Here is an 18433-nt window from a genome sequence, read left to right on the forward strand (position 1 = left end):
TTTATCAATCACATACATGATCCACTCAGTGAAATTGAAATTGAACTTTCTGACATGGCATTTGAACCATTAGTTCTCAGCTCTTTTTTTTTTTTTTCATCTGAAAATGTCAGTATATGTTATGTCATCGCATTATAATTTTATTAAAAGGCCTTAAAAGAATAAATGAGCAACAGTCTTAAGTCTCTACAAGTTATTTTAATGCTATATAAGCAAGAAGTGTGTGTGTGTCAGTTATCCTTATTAGAAGGTGCAGCAATGTTTCTCAGTAAACATATCTCCCAGTCTTTAGCAGCATGCAATCCCAAAGAGTGAAAAACAGCAGGAATCATGTACAGACTTTCTGATATATAATATAATCTTTTAGGATCTCCTTGACCTAAAATTAATATTTTTAGTTTATGCTAATATGAATAAATATTAAATAATAATAATATGCTAATAAATCACTAAAATGAATCACCATTGATATACAGTATGCTATATCAGTTTAGATGGTGCAGAATAATTGCAGCAATTTCCAGCACTCTTGGTATAAATATGAAGTGTTAAGATGTCACAATAACGTGTGCCATGTAAAGCTATTACAAGAGTGTTACTGCCTCTTAGATAGATGCCATGGTTTTCTGTTCATTATATATTATATATAACCAGGTGCACGGCACATAACCAATTTTTGGCTTTGCAATGGCCAGTACTGGCATCATAGAAGAAAGCACAAATTACATAGACCATAACTTTGCCAAAATAGAATTCAGTATTGGTACAGTTTACCAGAACTTAAAATATACATGTTTGAATAGAACATGAAAAAAGACATGTTTGGATAGAGCTGTATGTGACTCTGTAAGGAAGATAACCCTTTGCGACTTGTCCCAGTGACAAATGGGGTTATAAAAATGCATAATATTAGCCTTGACCCGATATGTACACATATATAAATATACGGTATATATATATATATATATATATATATATATATATATATTTATATATATATACCGTATTTATATATAAATCCAAAAGAGCGAACGACTCTCACAGGTCTTGAGAGGTGAACGCACAGAGAAGATTTTATTTTGATGTTTCAATGAGTCACAAGCTCCTCTTCCTCAGGGTACCAAACAAGTCAAGCAACACAACATATATGCCCTAAAACCCCTCCCATCATTATCATTCACATGTGATGACATTAACAAGTGCAAAGGTCAAAGTTTCAGCCAAAAACAATCATGGCCAAATGTCCAAATTTGGGAGAACAGAAAAACAACAAAAAAGTAGCTACAAAATAGGCATCAATAAATGGAAGGAGCCAAATTCAGGCACTAAGGGCCAGATTCACAGAACAGATACGACGGCGTATCTCCTGATACAACGTCGTATCTCTTGTCCTATCTATGCGGCTGATTCATAGAATCAGTTCCGCATAGATAGCCCTAAGATCCGACAGGTGTAATTGACTTACACTGTCGGATCTTAGGATGCAATACTTCGGCCGCCGCTGGGTGGAGTTTGCGTCGTTTTCCTGCGTCGGGTATGCTAATGAGCATTTACGGCGATCCACAACGGTTTTCGCATTCGTTACGTCGTTGCTAGTAATTTTTTCCCATCGCAAATTTACACCTGCTTTAACATGGCTTAACTTTAGTCGAGCCATGTTAAAGTATGGCTGTCGTTCCCGGGTCGAATTTCAACTTTTTTTTGTTTTGGCGTAAGACGTCCGGGAATACGAATGGATGCTATGCACGTCGCCATTCTAAAAAATGACGTCACATCGCGCAAAGCACAGCTGGAATTTCTAAACTGAGCATACGCAGTACGTCCGGCGCGGGAGCGCGCCTAATTTAAATTGTAGACGCCCCATTTGAATTGGGCGGGCTTGCGCCGAAAGGGGTTTACGTTACACCGCCGCAAGTTTGCAGGTAAGTGCTTTGTAGATCAGGCACTTACACTGAAAACTTGCGGCAGTGTAACGTAACCGGGTTACGTTGCGCCACCGCAAATGTATGAGAATCTGGCCCTAAGGACATAAGTCAGAGACAAAAAACTGCATGACAGAGTATCATGCTGCCTGGGAAAAATGGTCACCCATGCTGAGGCAGAGCTGGAGTACAAGAGCATGGTGAACATGTAATGTGTATAGGAAAAAGTACAAGGGGTGCTGCAGAGCAGCTTGTAGCACCAGGAATGCAGATTAAGAGACAAGTACAAAAACAGAAATGAACCCAGTGTAAAGTCACTAAATAAATGGGCCTTGTCGAAACGTCAAAATAAAATCTTCACTGTGCGTTCACCTCTCAAGACCCATGTGCGCCGCTCTTTCTTTTGGATTATACTGTATAAATAGTTAATGTTTGTGTCCCTGTCCCTGGGAGATCTGTTCTTACAGACAGAAGTATAATCTGAAAGAGGTTCTATCCCATCCCTATATTCAAACTTTTTGGCTGGGGTTCTACTTTTTGAAATAGGAATATTGTGTGACGCCATTTTATTATATTTTTTTACACATTTTGTCTGTATACGACTAACAAGTAAATTCAGGACAAAATCTCCAAAGTTTATAAAACAACGTATTAGACTTTATTGTTAATTTTACAGTGACATTTAGGAAAGAGTAACGTACTTTTTTTATAATGAAATGATATCTGTAAGAACAAAGTCTACATCCGATAAAACAAAAGGCAGGACAGATCGTATAAGTTACAAAATATACATGAATGAGTGCAATTAGCTTTTAGACACATTATACACATTATATAAAATAATCCCTTTGGAAAATAAATTAACTTGCATACATTTGAACAAAAACATAACAGAAGGTAAAAATGGCACACATTACATTGTCAAATATGATAAGATCTCAGTTATCATTAATTGTGTATAAATTATAGTTTACAAAGGCCTATTATATTACTGACAGTTTCAATTAGTATTTCCAATAATATTTAGCAAAAACAAGTTTACAGAGCAAGGTTCTCAGACTGAACTGCTAACATCATTCAGCTACCATAGACAAGTAGGTACCACGGGCCATGATTATTTGCCACACACAACAGGAACAAATGAAAACATTCTGATATTCAATATACTGTCAGGTTTGCAGGAAGATTTTTATGAACACATGGCTGGCTAGGTAACACTTTTAAAATGTTGCTTCACAAATATGAATTCTGTAATAAATTCCTTATCACAAACACTTTAATTGGATATATTATTATTATTATGTTTTAGATATACACGCATACAAACACCAGGGATGTTATTATTCATACATGAAAGACCAAATAGTATTTTCTTTTGTGTCTCTATTAACCATATACATACTGCCAAACAAATGCAGGAACAGAAATATAAACCTAAAGCTTTATAATCTGTGGCTTTACTCACAACTAAAATTGATTGGTGATCCTAAAATTTGTTAAAACAGCAAAGGGAAGCCAAAATGTTTATTGTTAACAGTATTTACCAAAACTATGTCCCTTTTTACAGAATCACTTTTCTGGAATTTTAAAGGATAATTTTACACAGTACAGGTATAACACAATTTAGTTATATTTATGTTATTACATATATTTATCATTTGCAATAGTTCTTTCTTGAAATAAAACAATTTATTTTCCTGTTTAACTTTAGCTCTGCTTGACATTGTTATCTTCAGATTGCAGTCATTCTCAAGCATACCCTTATATTTGCAAAGTGGCCAATGTGTGGGACCTCCCCTGTGTGATGGTATGGAATAGCCATTGTGGTCACAAGGTATGATGGTTCTTAGAGTCTTTCTCAGAAAAAAGATGGGGCACCAGAGCTGTAGATACTTGTCTAGTGACTACAGATTCTGATTTATCCATGATGATTCCTGCATCCCCGATAGCCATTTTCTAATTAATTCAAAAATTAGAGAGGAAAAATCAGTGACAAGTGTAATCCACAACCTTTCGTTAAAATGAACCTGGCATCAGCGAGTTTAACATGAAATAATGAGATAATAAATATCGTTACTTAGGGTTAAAAATAATTGCCCCTTTCCCTCTGGAAATATAATCTGATTCTACACTGCATCTTTAGTCTATGAATTACATACCCAAATCCTTTACCTAATGTCCCTCCAATATTAGGAGTTTTCATATGTAGACCACTTACATTGGCCTCCTAGTAGTTCACTTATTTGAAGAGCCTATTCTACCTTTGAATGTTACTTAAATACCTAACACCACAAGCTTAGATACAAGACAAGTAATCAAAGTGAGGAATAACTTTTGAATTTGAAAGGGAAGAAAAATCATAGTGCCCAATTATCTCTGCCACAGTTCTTTCCTTGTATTATTTTGAAGTGTACAAATATTTACTACGGAGGTGATATGGGTCTACTGTGTGAATAGAAAGATCTTGTGGTTTTCATAGCTTTTATACACCACAACCACCAACCAGATGTTTTGCTTTGTGAATATCCCGGCTGTGCTGTCCTGGCATAAGCTAGAATCCTCTCTAGCCACTTAAGCCCCGGACCAAAATGCTGCCTAAAGACCCAAGGGGTTTTTACAGTTCGGGGCTGCGTCGCTTTAACAGACAATTGCGCGGTCGTGCGACGTGGCTCCCAAACAAAATTGGCGTCTTTTTTCCCCCACAAAAAGAGCTTTCTTTTGGTGGTATTTGATCACCTCTGCGGTTTTTATTTTTTGCGCTATAAACAAAAATAGAGCGACAATTTTGAAAAAAATGCAATATTTTTTACTTTTTGCTGTAATAAATATCCTCCAAAAACATATATACATTTTTTTTTCCTCAGTTTAGGCCGATACGTATTCTTCTACCTATTTTTGGTAAAAAAAATCGCAATAATCGTTTATCGGTTGGTTTGCGCAAAATTTATAGCGTTTACAAAATAGGGGATAGTTTTTTTGCATTTTTATTTATTTATTTATTTTTACTACTAATGGCGGCGATCAGCGATTTTTTTCGTGACTGCGACATTATGGCGGACACTTCGGACAATTTTGACACATTTTTGGGACAATTGTCATTTTCACAGCAAAAAATGCATTTAAATTGCATTGTTTATTGTGAAAATGACAGTTGCAGTTTGGGAGTTAAACACAGGGGGCGCTGTAGGAGTTAGGGATCACTGTGTATGTGTTTACTAGTGTAGGGGTGTGTGGCTGTAGGAATGACGTCATTGATCGTGTCTCCCCTATAAAGGGGATGACGCGATCGATGCGCAGACACAGTGAAGCACGGGGAAGCCGTGTTTACACACGGCTCTCCCCGTTCTTCAGCTCCAGGGAGCGATCGCGACGGAGCGGCTATAAACAAATAGCCGGGCCGTCGTCCCGGATCGCTCCCCGAGCGGACCCGACCTCCGCATGTACCAGGGGGGGGTCCCGATCGGACCCCCCACCCACGTCTAGCAGAGGACGTACAGGTACGTGATTGTGCCTGTCCGTGCCATTCTGCCGACGTAAATGTACATGAGGAGGTCGGGAAGTGGCTAGGGATAAATGGGGCTGCTTCAACAGAATTGGAGAATTAACGGAGATGGCCTATGGAGAAAGCTGTGGCTTTGGGCAAGCTAATGCCAATGGCCAAGGCTGCATTTGTACCCTTGCTTTGCAATATATAGTACTGATGTAAAACTGAAAAAAAAAAACAGGCAGCTAAACAGACAAATACCCTAAAAATATGTTTCCCAAAATACTATCATGAACTTTTTTAACAAATTTGTTAGCTTGTGTCTGCTTTACTAAACATTGTTTTTTATACTAACAGATTAAGTAGAATTTGTATCTTTCCCTAAACCTGGATGAAGTAACACAGAAAAAATATATAACTGCATTAGTAAAATGGCCCCATAGCCTTCACCCGAATGTTTTTCCTCTCTCTGAGCTGACTTGGGTTTAGGTTTAAAGTTCACTGATCCAATATATAGGCTTTTACTACTTTTCAGGCTTTTCAGTACGGCAGGGAGAATTGCTGATGTGCAAAATGTAATAAATCATGGCGACCAATGCAATTTCAGATTTCTGTGTGTTCTGTATGTATGAAACTCTGCTTAACCACTTAAGGACCGGAAGGATTTCCCCCCTTAATGACCAGACCATTATTTGCAATACGGAACTGTGTCGCTTTAACTGCAATTGCACAGTTGTGCGACATTGTACCCAAACAAAATTGATGTCCTTTTTTTCCCACAAATGGAACTTTCTTTTGGTGGTATTTTATCACCTCTGTGGTAAATTTTTTTGCGCTATAAATAAAAAAAAGCATCAATTCTTTTTAAAAAAAAACTATATTTTTTACTTTTTTTGCTATAATACATACCCCAAAAAATAAATGAAATAAAACATTTTTTTTTCATCAGTTTAGGCTAATATGTATTCTTCTACATATTTGTTGTAAAAAAAAATCACAATAAGCGTATATTGATTGGTTTGCGCAAAAGGTATAGTGTCTACAAAATGGGGAATAGATTTATAGGATTTTTGTTATTTATTTATTTTTTACTAGTAATCGGTGATCTGCGATTTTTTAGCGGGACTGCGACATTTTAGCGGACAGATTGGACACTTTTGACACTTTTTTTGGACCAGTGACATTTATACACCAATCAGAGCTAAAAAATAGCCACTGATCACTGTATACATGTCACTGGCAGGGAAGGAATTAACACTAGGGGGCGATCAAGGGGTTAAATGTTCCCTAGGGAGGTGTTTCTAACTGTGGGGGGGGGGTGTAATGACTGGAGGAGAAGCGAGATCACTGTTCCTGATCACTAGGAACAGCAGATCTCTCTAATTCCCTGTCACAATGGGAATCTGTTTGTTTACATACACAGATCCCTGTTCTGGTTCTCTGTGGAGCGTTCCCGGGTGGCCAGAGGACATTGTTGCCACTGCCCGGTGGCGTGCACATCCACTATCGCTCTTAAAGCAGCTGATGTACACCTTTTTATGTGAACAAGGTTCTGTAAGTCTAATATAGAAATATTGGTTTACAAAAAACACCCAAAAGTCAAGGGTTTGCAAATACCACACAGTTTAAAGTGTTAGTATAATCTCTTTTTTTTTTACTTTGGGATAAAGTAGCAAAGGTCGAAAACCCTATCAGATTCTCTTTTCCTATATGTGTCCCGGTGAGAAAAATTCCATTTGCTTCCTGTCTTAGAGGAACCCATGGGAAATCTCTCAAAAGCAAAGATAATTCATATCAAAGACAGTGACATCTAAAAGGTGTGACAGAGGGTCTTCACTTTAGCCACTTCAGCTCCAGAAGGTTTTACCCACTTCCTGGCCAAGCCATTTTTTGAGATACTTTAACTGAAAATTGTGCGGTCGTGCAACTTTTTACCCAAATAAAATAATGTATTTTTTCCACACAAATAGAGCTTTGTTTTTGTGGTATTTGATCACCTCTGCATTTTTTTTTTTTGCACTATAAACAAAATAAAACCTGACAATTTTGAATAAAAAAATGTATTTTTTACTTTCTGCTATAAAACATTCCCAATACCAAAAAAATCAAATGTATTCATAAATGTAGGCTATATGTATTCTGCTACATATTTTTGGTAAACAGTCCCAATTAGCGTATATTGATTGGTTTGCACAAAAGTTATAGCATCCAAAAACTTTGAAATAGATTTAGGGACTTTTTAATTGTTTTATTGTTTTTACTAGTAATGACGGTGATCAGCGATTTTTAGCGGGACTGCGACATTGTGGGGGATGAATTGGACAATAAGTGATCATCGCTAACATAATGCACTGATCACTGTATAAATGACACTGGCAGGGAAGGGGTTAACACCAGGGGCAATCAAGGGGTTAAGTGTGTGCCTGGGAGGTGTTTCATAACTGTATGGGGGAGGGACAAACTAGAGGAAAAGAGACATTGTGTTTCAGCTTAGCTGAAACACAAAGATCTCTCCTTTGCTCCCTGACAGATCAGCGGTTTCCCTTGTTTACATAGGCACACCGCTGATCTGTCCCTCCACAGAACAATTGGTGGGTTGCGGCAGCCATCGTGCCTGCCAGACCCGCTGATTAGCTCCCGCTGTGTCTAATCAGAGCAGAAGTGGCACTCCGGTGGCCTGCGTATGCCTCCTACACCGCATGCGCAAAATAATGTACAGGTACTTGATTTTGCGCAGTCGAGCCGCCCTGCCGCAGTATATGTCTGTAAGCGTTAAAGTGACATTAAACCGTTATTTATTAATGTTTTTTAAATAACAAACATGTTTTACTTTCCTGCTCCGTGAAATGGTTTTGCATAGTGAAGTCCTGATCCTTCTTTTCTTGCCCCCCCCCAGATGCTTCAGGCTCCTCCTCTTCCATGATTGACTCCATGAAAAGAGGCTTTCCATGGGGACACCCAAGCGTGCTTGCTCCCAAGCCACCATGACTACATCTATTGACACAGACCATGCGACTCAGTCCCCTGCCTCTAATTGAATGCATCAAGGTTAAAAACCTTGATGCTTTATAACCACTTTAATTCTATTTAAATATACAATATTATTGGTAAACCCAGGAAACTTCTCCCTATTTTCTCTTCTTTGCACTAGTATTTATTATTTACTCGTAACTGGTTGGGCCCAAAACAGTGGGTAGGAAAGAGTGATAAGGCAGAGTTGGGTAATGTGGCAGTATTAAGCTGAATAAACATATGCTCACTTACACTCATAAAGATGAAACATCTTAAATGCACAACTGTATGACATTTGCAATAACTTACATTTTTTTTATACCTGTTCTTTGAAAATGATATGTTCACTTTTTTTCCATTATAACATTAACATTAGATTCATTAAGGATCTAAAAAAAAATCCACTTAAAAAAAGGACATCTTTTCCTACACTTCCCAATATAGCATTATATTTCATTTTCTTAACTCAAATTATGCTGGTTCAAAACTTCTGAAAAATAAAGATATAAAGCTGTATAGCATGCAATAAACTACCATAAAATCTGCTGAATCCCATTATGAGGTTTCAGTAAAAAAATACTAACATCATTTTACCAATTTTTTTTCAATATAAATAAATCATGATTTAACTAATTTTCTAAAAGTTATTTACAGTTTATTTGCAAGAAGATTAAAAGGTCAAGTTGTTTTCTCAGTTAATTCATAATTTATGTTTGAAATAATGAGTAATTTAATTTCTTCCTAAAAAACACCTTTGCATTGTTTGTAGAAAACATATTTTATAGCTGCTAGGGAATACTCTTTGGCAATCTGAGATATACCGGTCATATAAAAAATGCACACTTAATCAACTTTTGTCATGCTAATAAATCTGAAATTCCAGTTTGCTTGGTTTCTATGTGTGTGGAGTGTCTCGAATCTGGCCATCAGTTAGATGAAAATGTCATGGGAACTATTAACATTTAGTTTATGTTAGGAATGCATATGCAAATTGACTATAAAGTGACTTTCAATACGTCAGCCCAAAAGCTGTGCACAACAGGAGAAAGAGATAGCTGCTATTTGTATCCACTGATTAATTTACAAGTAGTATTGGAGAAGGTCTGGGAAATAAAATAAATAAGAAGTCTCCCGTGTAAACCAGAATAACTGTTATTAGCATGACTTGCCACAGCAACATACTGACCTTTAAGCTGGCACATTCTCCTAATTATTTTACATTTGTTATAACGTGGCACAACTTTCTTTTAAACTCACTCGACAGACATAGGCAGGGGGTAAAGAGAAACCTTGGCAGTTTAAATATACATATCATTGCAGATTGCTGTGCTACTCATCTGGGTCTGCAGAGAAAAAAAAAATTCTAATGGAATTAAATAATATCTTGCTGGTCTGCTGGCAAAAAGCCTGAGTATCGAGATGACCTTCACTGCAGCACATTCATATGATTAACACTACTAAATCTAAACTGGATTAGTTTTTTTTTTTTTTTTTTTTTGCTAAATTACTTTTATTATTACTACTTGTGCAGTTTCCACTGTGCTACTGAAGTTTTAAAGTTTGGTAAATAAATTAGAAAAATGTAATCACAGTGTCTAATTTACTTAAGTGTGATGTGAGATGAAGTGAAGCGTAACATCCAATCATATGCAGTAAAGTTCCCTTTTTATTTTTCCTATCACATGTTTACGGCTAACTTTAGACTTCATGATGCCGTAGAAAAAAGTGAATGATAATGTCCTCCTGTACAAGCTCCAGACCCAGATATCATGTGATTACTTAGAAAAAAACTCACATGAGAATGCACGATAGTAAGCAGCATGTTGACTACTTTATGTAGCTACACTCAACTATACAGACCACTATACAAACGAAAGGAGACAAAATCCCATGTTACCTAAACAATAAATAACTTTTTAATTATTCTGTTTCAGGCTGCAAAAATAGTGATTACTGATGCTAACACCAAAGGAGACCTGTTGGGAAAGTAATTACTGTATTAATTGGCGTATAACACTCACTTTTTTTTGCCCTGAAAATAGAGGGTAAGCTGTGCCTGCGTGTTATACGCAGGGGGCTGTGGAAAGTTTTTTTCCTGAAACTTCCCTCTTAGGCCCTGTACACACGTCCGAGAAACTCGACGAGCAAAACACATCGTTTTGCTCATCGAGATCCTTGTGAAGCCGCCGGGGATCTCGGCGAGCCAAGTTTCCCCATTGACTAACGAGGAAATAGAGAACATGTTCTCTATTTGGCTTGACGATTTCCTCGTCGGTTTCCTCGGCCAAAAGTGTACACACGACGAGTTTCTCGGGAAAATACAGCTCTGATCGAGTTTCCGGCTGAAATTTGCCTAGAAACTCGGTCGTGTGTACGGGGCCTGAAAGTTAGGGTGCGTGTTATACACCTGTACATGTTATACGCCGATAAATACGGTACCTACTGAAGCTGAGATTCTGATCCAGAGTGTTGGTGGCTGCCACTATAGCAAACTAGAGGGCAGGGAACACTTGTGCAGAATTATATGTTCTGAAACTAAAAAAATTCCCAAGTGTTGAGCAATGGAAGACTTCATAATGGATGGGAACATCAGGGGTTACAATTATCGTAACACTAAATCATTGAAATACAGGCACACTAAGGTGTTTGAACAAATCATTCAATTGATTCCAAAGCTTCCTAATTTTACCCCCACATTTAAAGGTCAATAGTGAAGCAGGCAGGTGCTCCTTTGGTGCTCATGAAGAGATTGATGGGTACATGCAGGTACCTGAGAATGCCTTCTATATGTTCACAGTATCACTTTACATAATTGTATGCTTTACTTTAAACACAACTTTATAACATAATGGAGATAGTATATCCAAACAACCAAGTTGCAAGTACAGGTTTCAATGTCGGACTGCACTGGAATAACTAATCTTGGAACTGCTGAATTGTCTGTGAAGCAACAGATGTTATACTGCAATACAGTACCTGATAATTCCACTTAATAGACAACATACATGATGCGCACATGCCCCAGCAGTAGCCCATTACAACTTGATGTAACTACATGCCAGAGCTGCTAATGCTGCTTTGGGTTTCGACAATTGGCTAAATAAATTATATTTTAGAGCTGCCCTAATTGAATTAATGAATATAATTAGATGAAATACCGGTAAGTAGAGAATCCTTCCTGGTTTCTTCTTTCCCTCACTGCCTTTGAAGACTTGGTGACTTAAAATACCAACAGTAAGGGCTTATGCCACGTACACACAACTGTTTTTCCTGTCATTCAAAAAAAAACAATGTTTTTCTCGACGTGATTCGTCGTGATTCCTCTCAAGCCTGCCTTCCATACACACATTCATGGAAAAAAAATGCTTGATCAAAGCACAGTGACGTACAACACGTACGACAACGCGTACGACGGCACTATAAAGGGGAAGTTCAAATGGCGCCACCCTTTGGGCTGCTTTTGCTGATCCTCGTGTTAGTAAAAGTTTGGTGAGAGACGATTCGCGCTTTTCAGCCTTGTGCTTTTCAGTTCGTTACAGCGTGACAAATGTGCTATCTCCATTATGAACGCTAGTTTTACCAGAACAAGCCCTCCTGTCTCATACTTGATTCTGAGCATGCACTTCTTTTCCCCTCAGAAAAGCATACACACAATCGGTTTTCGCGACGAGAAAAAGAACGACGGGAAAAACTATGAGAAAAAATAGAGCAGGTTCTAATTTTTTTGCTGGCAGTTTTCTCGTCGAGAAAACTGGTATGGAGCATACACACAACCGGTTTTCATGACCAATCTAAAAAAGGCAGTTTTCTCGTCATGCGTGTAGGCGGCAATATCCACACCAAACAGCATGCATTACTGTGCACCTAACATGTGTGCGCTGATATGTAGTGTGAGCTTGTGCTGCCCTCTGCTACAATAGGTGAAATTAATGAGATAAAATGCAATGCAGTTCCTGCCACACTTTACAATGTTTAGGACATACTGCACAAAATGTCCAACTATTTTTCAGTGCTCAGGAACACAGAGAATTAGTGTGAACTGAAGCCAAACAGAAAATGGGCCATTGAAAACATAGGCATTTATTAATATATTAAAAATTACATATAAATGCATCTTTTATAATGGCACAATGATAATAACAACAGAGCTAAAAAAAAACTATGCTTTGTTTTAAAGAAAAGTCTAAACTTAGAGGAACAATGTGCAAAGGACTAAACAAGCACCCAAGCTCCCTCTGGAGCCTGGTGGTTTTTCTGATTTCTTCCTTCCTGGAGAAAAACTGTCTATCCATGCTAAGAGGTGCAAGGGGATGTGATGAAAGATCTTAGTGGAGTTGTAAAAGTTGAAAATGTTCCTAGAAAAAATCCTATTTACTTATTTTGTCTGCACATGATTGGATGATTGAAGTGTATATTCAATACATTTATTGTGTGAACATTCTCAACTCCTATAGTGACCAGCCTAAATACTGGCTGCAACATAGTGTAGGCTTGTTTTATTTTGTATCTCAACAGGACCTAGGACGAACATGGCAGATACTGCTGGGTAGAAGGGGGGACCATCAAATATTCATTGGATGGCTTCTATTTGTAAAAAGTTACTTACGGATCCCTGTTTCACTTTGCTGCCTTTGCAGCACTTGTGATGGCTGGGGAAGAAGCTGATGGAATGTGATCCACATTCAATCAGCTTCATTGGAGGACAGGTGATCCCTGATGTCTCATTGAAGAGAACCTGTCTACAAAACTGTTGATTGCACTAAATATGTTACATATCACCACACATGCCAGAGTGAGAGAAACAATTATATGCCCATTATTCATTGTTAACTCTAAACTGATGACCTGTAGAAGTTTTTAAAGCATCACCTATGAAAAATATAGGGTACTGATGTTTGTTACCATATCATGGGCCGCGTGTCATTTTAAGGTTTGACATGTTGGGCATCTATTTACTTGTCAGAACCTCAAATTTTATATATGTACAGTAAATTGTGTAATTTTTTGTGTCTCAGTGTCCTAAACACTTTTCTGTATTTTTTACTAAAATGTTTTATTTCATAAACTAAAAAAAAATGGAACTACTACTATTTTATTCTATAGTGTGTTTTCATAAAAAAAATTATATGTTTGGGGTTTATATAATCTTCTGACCTAAAAATGATTTTCTAACCTTGTGCACAAAAAAAATGCAAAAATGTAAACATTAAATGACATTAAATAACAGTAATGCCACGTACACATGAATGCCATTTTTTTAATTGGTCATGAAAAACGGTTGTGTGTAGGCTCCAGAGCATTTTTCTTGACAAGAAAAATGGCCATTATAAATTTAGAAACTGCTCTATTTTTTCTCGTCGTTTTTCACGTCGTTGTTTTTCTCGTCGTGAAAAAGGGTCGTGTATACGCTTTCACCGCGCTTTGCTCGAGCATTTTTTATCACGATCGTTTGTATGCAAGGCAGGCTTGAGAGGAATCACGTCGAAAAAAACTTCTTTTTTTTCATGACATGAATAACGGTTGTGTACGCGGCATTAGTATACAAACTTTATATACAGGTGGGTTTTGTCTTCCATTAAGTTGTAAACAGAAGGGCATTTTGCTCATTATCACATAACAGTGACTTATTTTATTTGCATAAGTATGAACATGTAAGGAAGGAAAAACAACAGCTTTTGTAGATGCATGGAACTTTGTTGATCTCTGCTCCCAATGACGTAGCCTGATCTGTACTTGAAGAATAATTAATTTTGCTCATATCCAGTGCCCACAATAATATACATGTAACACTTGAATGTAATTAAAACAGAGAAAATATGAGGAAAGCTATGTTAAGTTCATGTGTTGCCAGTAGTCAAATTAATAAAAAAAAATAAAAAATAAAAACATTTCTTAAGCATGACAAAAATGTCCTAAAAACAAAACAAAAGCTATTCAAGGTCTTAAGAACTAGAGCTGGTTAAACATGATTTAACTGAGTGTGACAGTTTAAGCCACAACTTGGAGACTGCTTGACTTCCAGACACTTGTTTCCTAAGACATCTATGTACAAAGAGCAAGAGCAGTTGCCAATATGTCTGATGTTTCACAGTACCACATAAAAATCTATACAGACGTTTTACCCCAAGCTACATTTTTGTCATAATTCATTAGTTCTCTCAATCTTTTCCAAATCTATTGGACATTTATATGATAATACTTGATTGTTGCAGGAAGCATATTGGAAAGACTTTGTTTTCCTAAAGGCAGAATCGTATAAGAGAAAGTCTATAAAATGCCTCTCCTGTTCATCCAGATTGATCAGTTTTTCTAAAATCCCAACCCATAGCACTGCTGTCAGTACAGATTATCTTCAGAATAGAGACAACAATGTGTCAGTTTGTAGAAACAAGGGCTGGACATATGGTTTTCTGTATCATTTGCCAATTTAGGATTTTACGGTACATTGCACCTACAAGAATTTTAGGTAGATATGGCATTGCCTATATCCTTCAGGACTTCACTTTCACAAAGAATATAGGTGACACCTATTGATAAAGGAGTTTAGTATAAACTGTGGTACAGGTACAGTGTACCACTCTTGGAGTTGGAGACCTTTACCAACACAGTTGACGTTTGACCTCAGCCCAAATAATACCATGGTGGAATACATTTTTCTAATCAATATTTCTTGGTGATCAGCACCTAAAAATGATAGTCCTGCCTAAATTGAATTTGGAAAACACATGCAGGATGAAAATTTTTTTTTCTAATTCCCCCTTTCCCAGCTTACCTACTTAACTTTGCTACCCTACTGTTTATTCAAAGCATTTCTAAACACACACAATTTAATATATTGCTGCTTAGCAGTCCTTAAATTGGAGAACATGTGTCGTGCAGTGTACATCTGGACTCATTCTCAGCAAGCTGAGAATAGAGATGTGTGCCAAAGACAAAACATGGAAACATGGAAAAGTGACATCAGAAAAAGACAGAGTAGTCCATCAAGTCTGCCAATTTTTTTGTTTATTGTTTTTTCGCTAACTTTTTTGACTGAGTATAGATCTATGTTTGTCCCAAGCATGTTTGAAGCCATTTACTGTTGACTGTCTCACTACCTCTGCTGGTAGTTTTATTGGAGTACTTTCCTCCAGTTTGAGGTCATGTCCCAGTGTTCTTGATTTTTGTTTCAAATTGAAAAAACTGCTCTCCTGAACCTTATTCACCCCCTTGAGGTATTTAACGGTTCAAATCATGGTTCCCCTTTATCTTCTTTCTTCCAGACTGTACATATTAAGTTCCTAAAGTCGCTCTCGATATGTTTTATCCCCCAGACCTTTCACCATTGTCGTTAACCTCTATGCACATGTGCTGGAATTACATCATCTGTGGATAAAGTGAGACATTTTAGTAAACTATGTTCAGTGTGTTTAATAATATATATTGTGCCTTTCTGGTATTTCAATTGACTTAGACTGTTAAAGAAGCCATGTTACATCATCAAGGGCATATTAATTCTATGCATTGCCCTAATGCATGAGCATTTACACAAATACATTAACACATGTGTTTTGGTGCATCCCTGTACATTGCATTACTTTAGATAATTGTTTTTAATGCAGAGCTAGTTCACATTATTTGCAGTGAACGCTAATTAAGTAGGCAAATACATTTTGTTGCACTGTACTGTATGTGTTAGGGTGCCAGGGCTATGCACATATGCATTTGTGAGTGAACACTTACAACAAGTAATATTGCAATGCATATGTGTGAATGGGCCTTAAAGGAGCTTGTAGACATAATGGGCCAGATCCTCAAAGAAGTTACGCTGGCATATCTATTGATACGCCGCGTAACTTCTATTTTGCTCCGGCGTATCTTTGTTTTGTATCCACAAAACAAGATACGCCTGAAGCTGTGCTAGATCCGACTGGCGTATGTCTTAGTACGTCGTCGGATCTAAGGTGCATTTTTACGCTGGCCGCTAGGTGGTGTTTCCATCGATTTCCGCGTCGAGTATGCAAATTAGCTAGATACGCAAATCCACAAACGTACGTCCGGCCGGCGCATTTTTTTACTTCGCTTCCGTAAGGCTTTTTTCGGCATATAGTTACCCCTGCTATATGAGGCGTATCCTATGTTAAGTATGGCCGTCGTTACCGCGTCAAAATTTTTAAATTTTACGTTGTTTGCGTAAGTCGTTCACGAATAGGGCTTTGCGTAGAATGACGTTCACGTCGTAAGCATTGGCTTGTTGCGGGTTAATTTCGAGCATGCGCACTGGGATACCCCCACGGACGGCACATGCGCAGTTAAAAAAAATGTCATTTACGCTGGGTCAAGACGTTTTAACATACGGCGCGAAATCTTTCAGGATACAAAAAAAAAGCTGTAAGTTACGGTGGCGTAGTGTATCAGAGATACGCTACACCGGACAGATAGAAGCACCGCGCTTCGTGGATCTGGCCCAATATGATTATGAGCTCTGTTCAGGTCAGCCTAGATGGAATTTAGGACCTCTCAAGCAAATTTAGTTATGGTGCAAGAAACACTTTTCCACAAAAATAAGTTATCTTGTCTCAGGCCCTTCCAGAGAAGCAGGTGTAGTTATCTTATCTTATATTATTATTTGTGGTCTCCTCAAAAATAGTATTAAATAGTATTAATTACCTGATCGGATCATTCCCCCTTTAGCCTTGGACCTTGAGGTGACACATGCTAGCCCTAGAACATTCCACTGCCAGTTAAACAAAACACTTTTCTGTAATGAGGAGATTAAAGCCTTGTACAAACGAAGGAGCCGCTGTACTAACTATCCAACATTAGTACAGTGATCTCCCCCCACTGAGCTGTTGTGTTCTGACAGGGGAACACCTCCTGCGCCAGAACACTCCGAACAGCGCTCTCTGCTATTGGCTGAGAGCACTGATTTTCCAGCATGCTCGACCGGACAGACCAACATACACACAGGTTGAATGTCAGACATTTTCTTTTTAACTGGCAAATGTCTCCCCACATTCGGCCCATGTGTAATCCACTTAAAGCACAACTGTCCAAAGCTCTGGAGGATTTTTTTTTTATTAAAGACTGACAGTCTCACAGGCACACTCTATAAAAAGCTCATAAAGCTTACATTAGAGATCAGTGCATCTCAGAAGGTACTTGCCTCAAATGAAACTAAAACTGAGCTATTGCAAAAACTATGTAAGGCATTATCTCAATTGTTATGTTCAGCTACAGTACCCTGACTGAGAGCAGTTGTCCTGTCATGAAATCAGGTAAAGACAGCTGATGCAAAAAAAATCTCTTATGGACGAAAAAAAAATGTTATGAGTGCTCAAACAAACCCCATAAGATGCTGGTAACTATCAGCAAGATCATCTCAAACAGCCCAAATTTCTTTTCCAACAGGATGTTACTCCTAGTTATTGCCCTCATGCTATTGCAAAAACCTTTGAGAAATGTTATAGTAAGCAGTATAATTGCTTATCGATCCAGAGATCCATCCTTCTTTAAGGGCCAATTCACATTATACAAGACAGCAAATCGCATAGCAGATGGATTGTGATAATATGCAGCATCCTTTTTCACTGATCTAATCGCATTTAGATGCCATTCAAAAATCAGTGGGCCATCTATTACTTGTCCCTATGATTTTTACTGACCTTAATATAAAATTCTCATGTTTTGGTACAAAACACCTGATGCTTACACCCTGATGGTGCCAGAGGTTTGTTGAATATGCGAAGCGGACAAAAGCACTCTATTTTATATATTTTGGCAATGCATTAGAATAAAATCTTTTTGGGTATCCACTCAAAACATCAAATTCTAGACACCTCCCTGCCTCTGCATCCTCTCCACTATCTCCTAGGACTGCCTTTTCAAGGCCTTGTAAAGTATTCCAAAAAGTTCACTGCGTACATTTAACAGAAGCCAGGAGACTTATTTATCAACACTAGAGATCCACTGAGACCCCGTCTCAATCCCAACTACTTTCCACCATCGCAGATTTAGTGTGATGGAGTGATGGAAC

The 18433-nt window shown here is 37.8% G+C and overlaps 1 protein-coding gene across 3 annotated transcripts in view; it reads right to left on the reverse strand.

The window, feature by feature from the left end:
* LOC120929675 (protocadherin-9) overlaps positions 1-18433 on the reverse strand; it is a 587299-nt gene that overhangs the window by 432424 nt on the left and 136442 nt on the right. Inside the window, exon 3 of one of the 3 annotated variants that reach the window (XM_040341352.1) lies at positions 2553-3878. The exons of 1 other annotated variant lie outside the window; for it this stretch is intronic. In XM_040341352.1, the coding sequence (XP_040197286.1) occupies positions 3750-3878 (129 nt within the window). In that variant the 3' untranslated portion in view covers positions 2553-3749. Of the gene's footprint in view, positions 1-2552; positions 3879-15373; positions 15784-18433 lie in introns of those variants that run through there. One more of the 3 variants, XM_040341355.1, reaches the window with a different exon arrangement.

The sequence above is a fragment of the Rana temporaria genome, chromosome 2, assembly GCF_905171775.1.
Source record: "Rana temporaria chromosome 2, aRanTem1.1, whole genome shotgun sequence".
In the NCBI taxonomy this organism is placed as follows: Eukaryota; Metazoa; Chordata; class Amphibia; order Anura; family Ranidae; genus Rana; species Rana temporaria.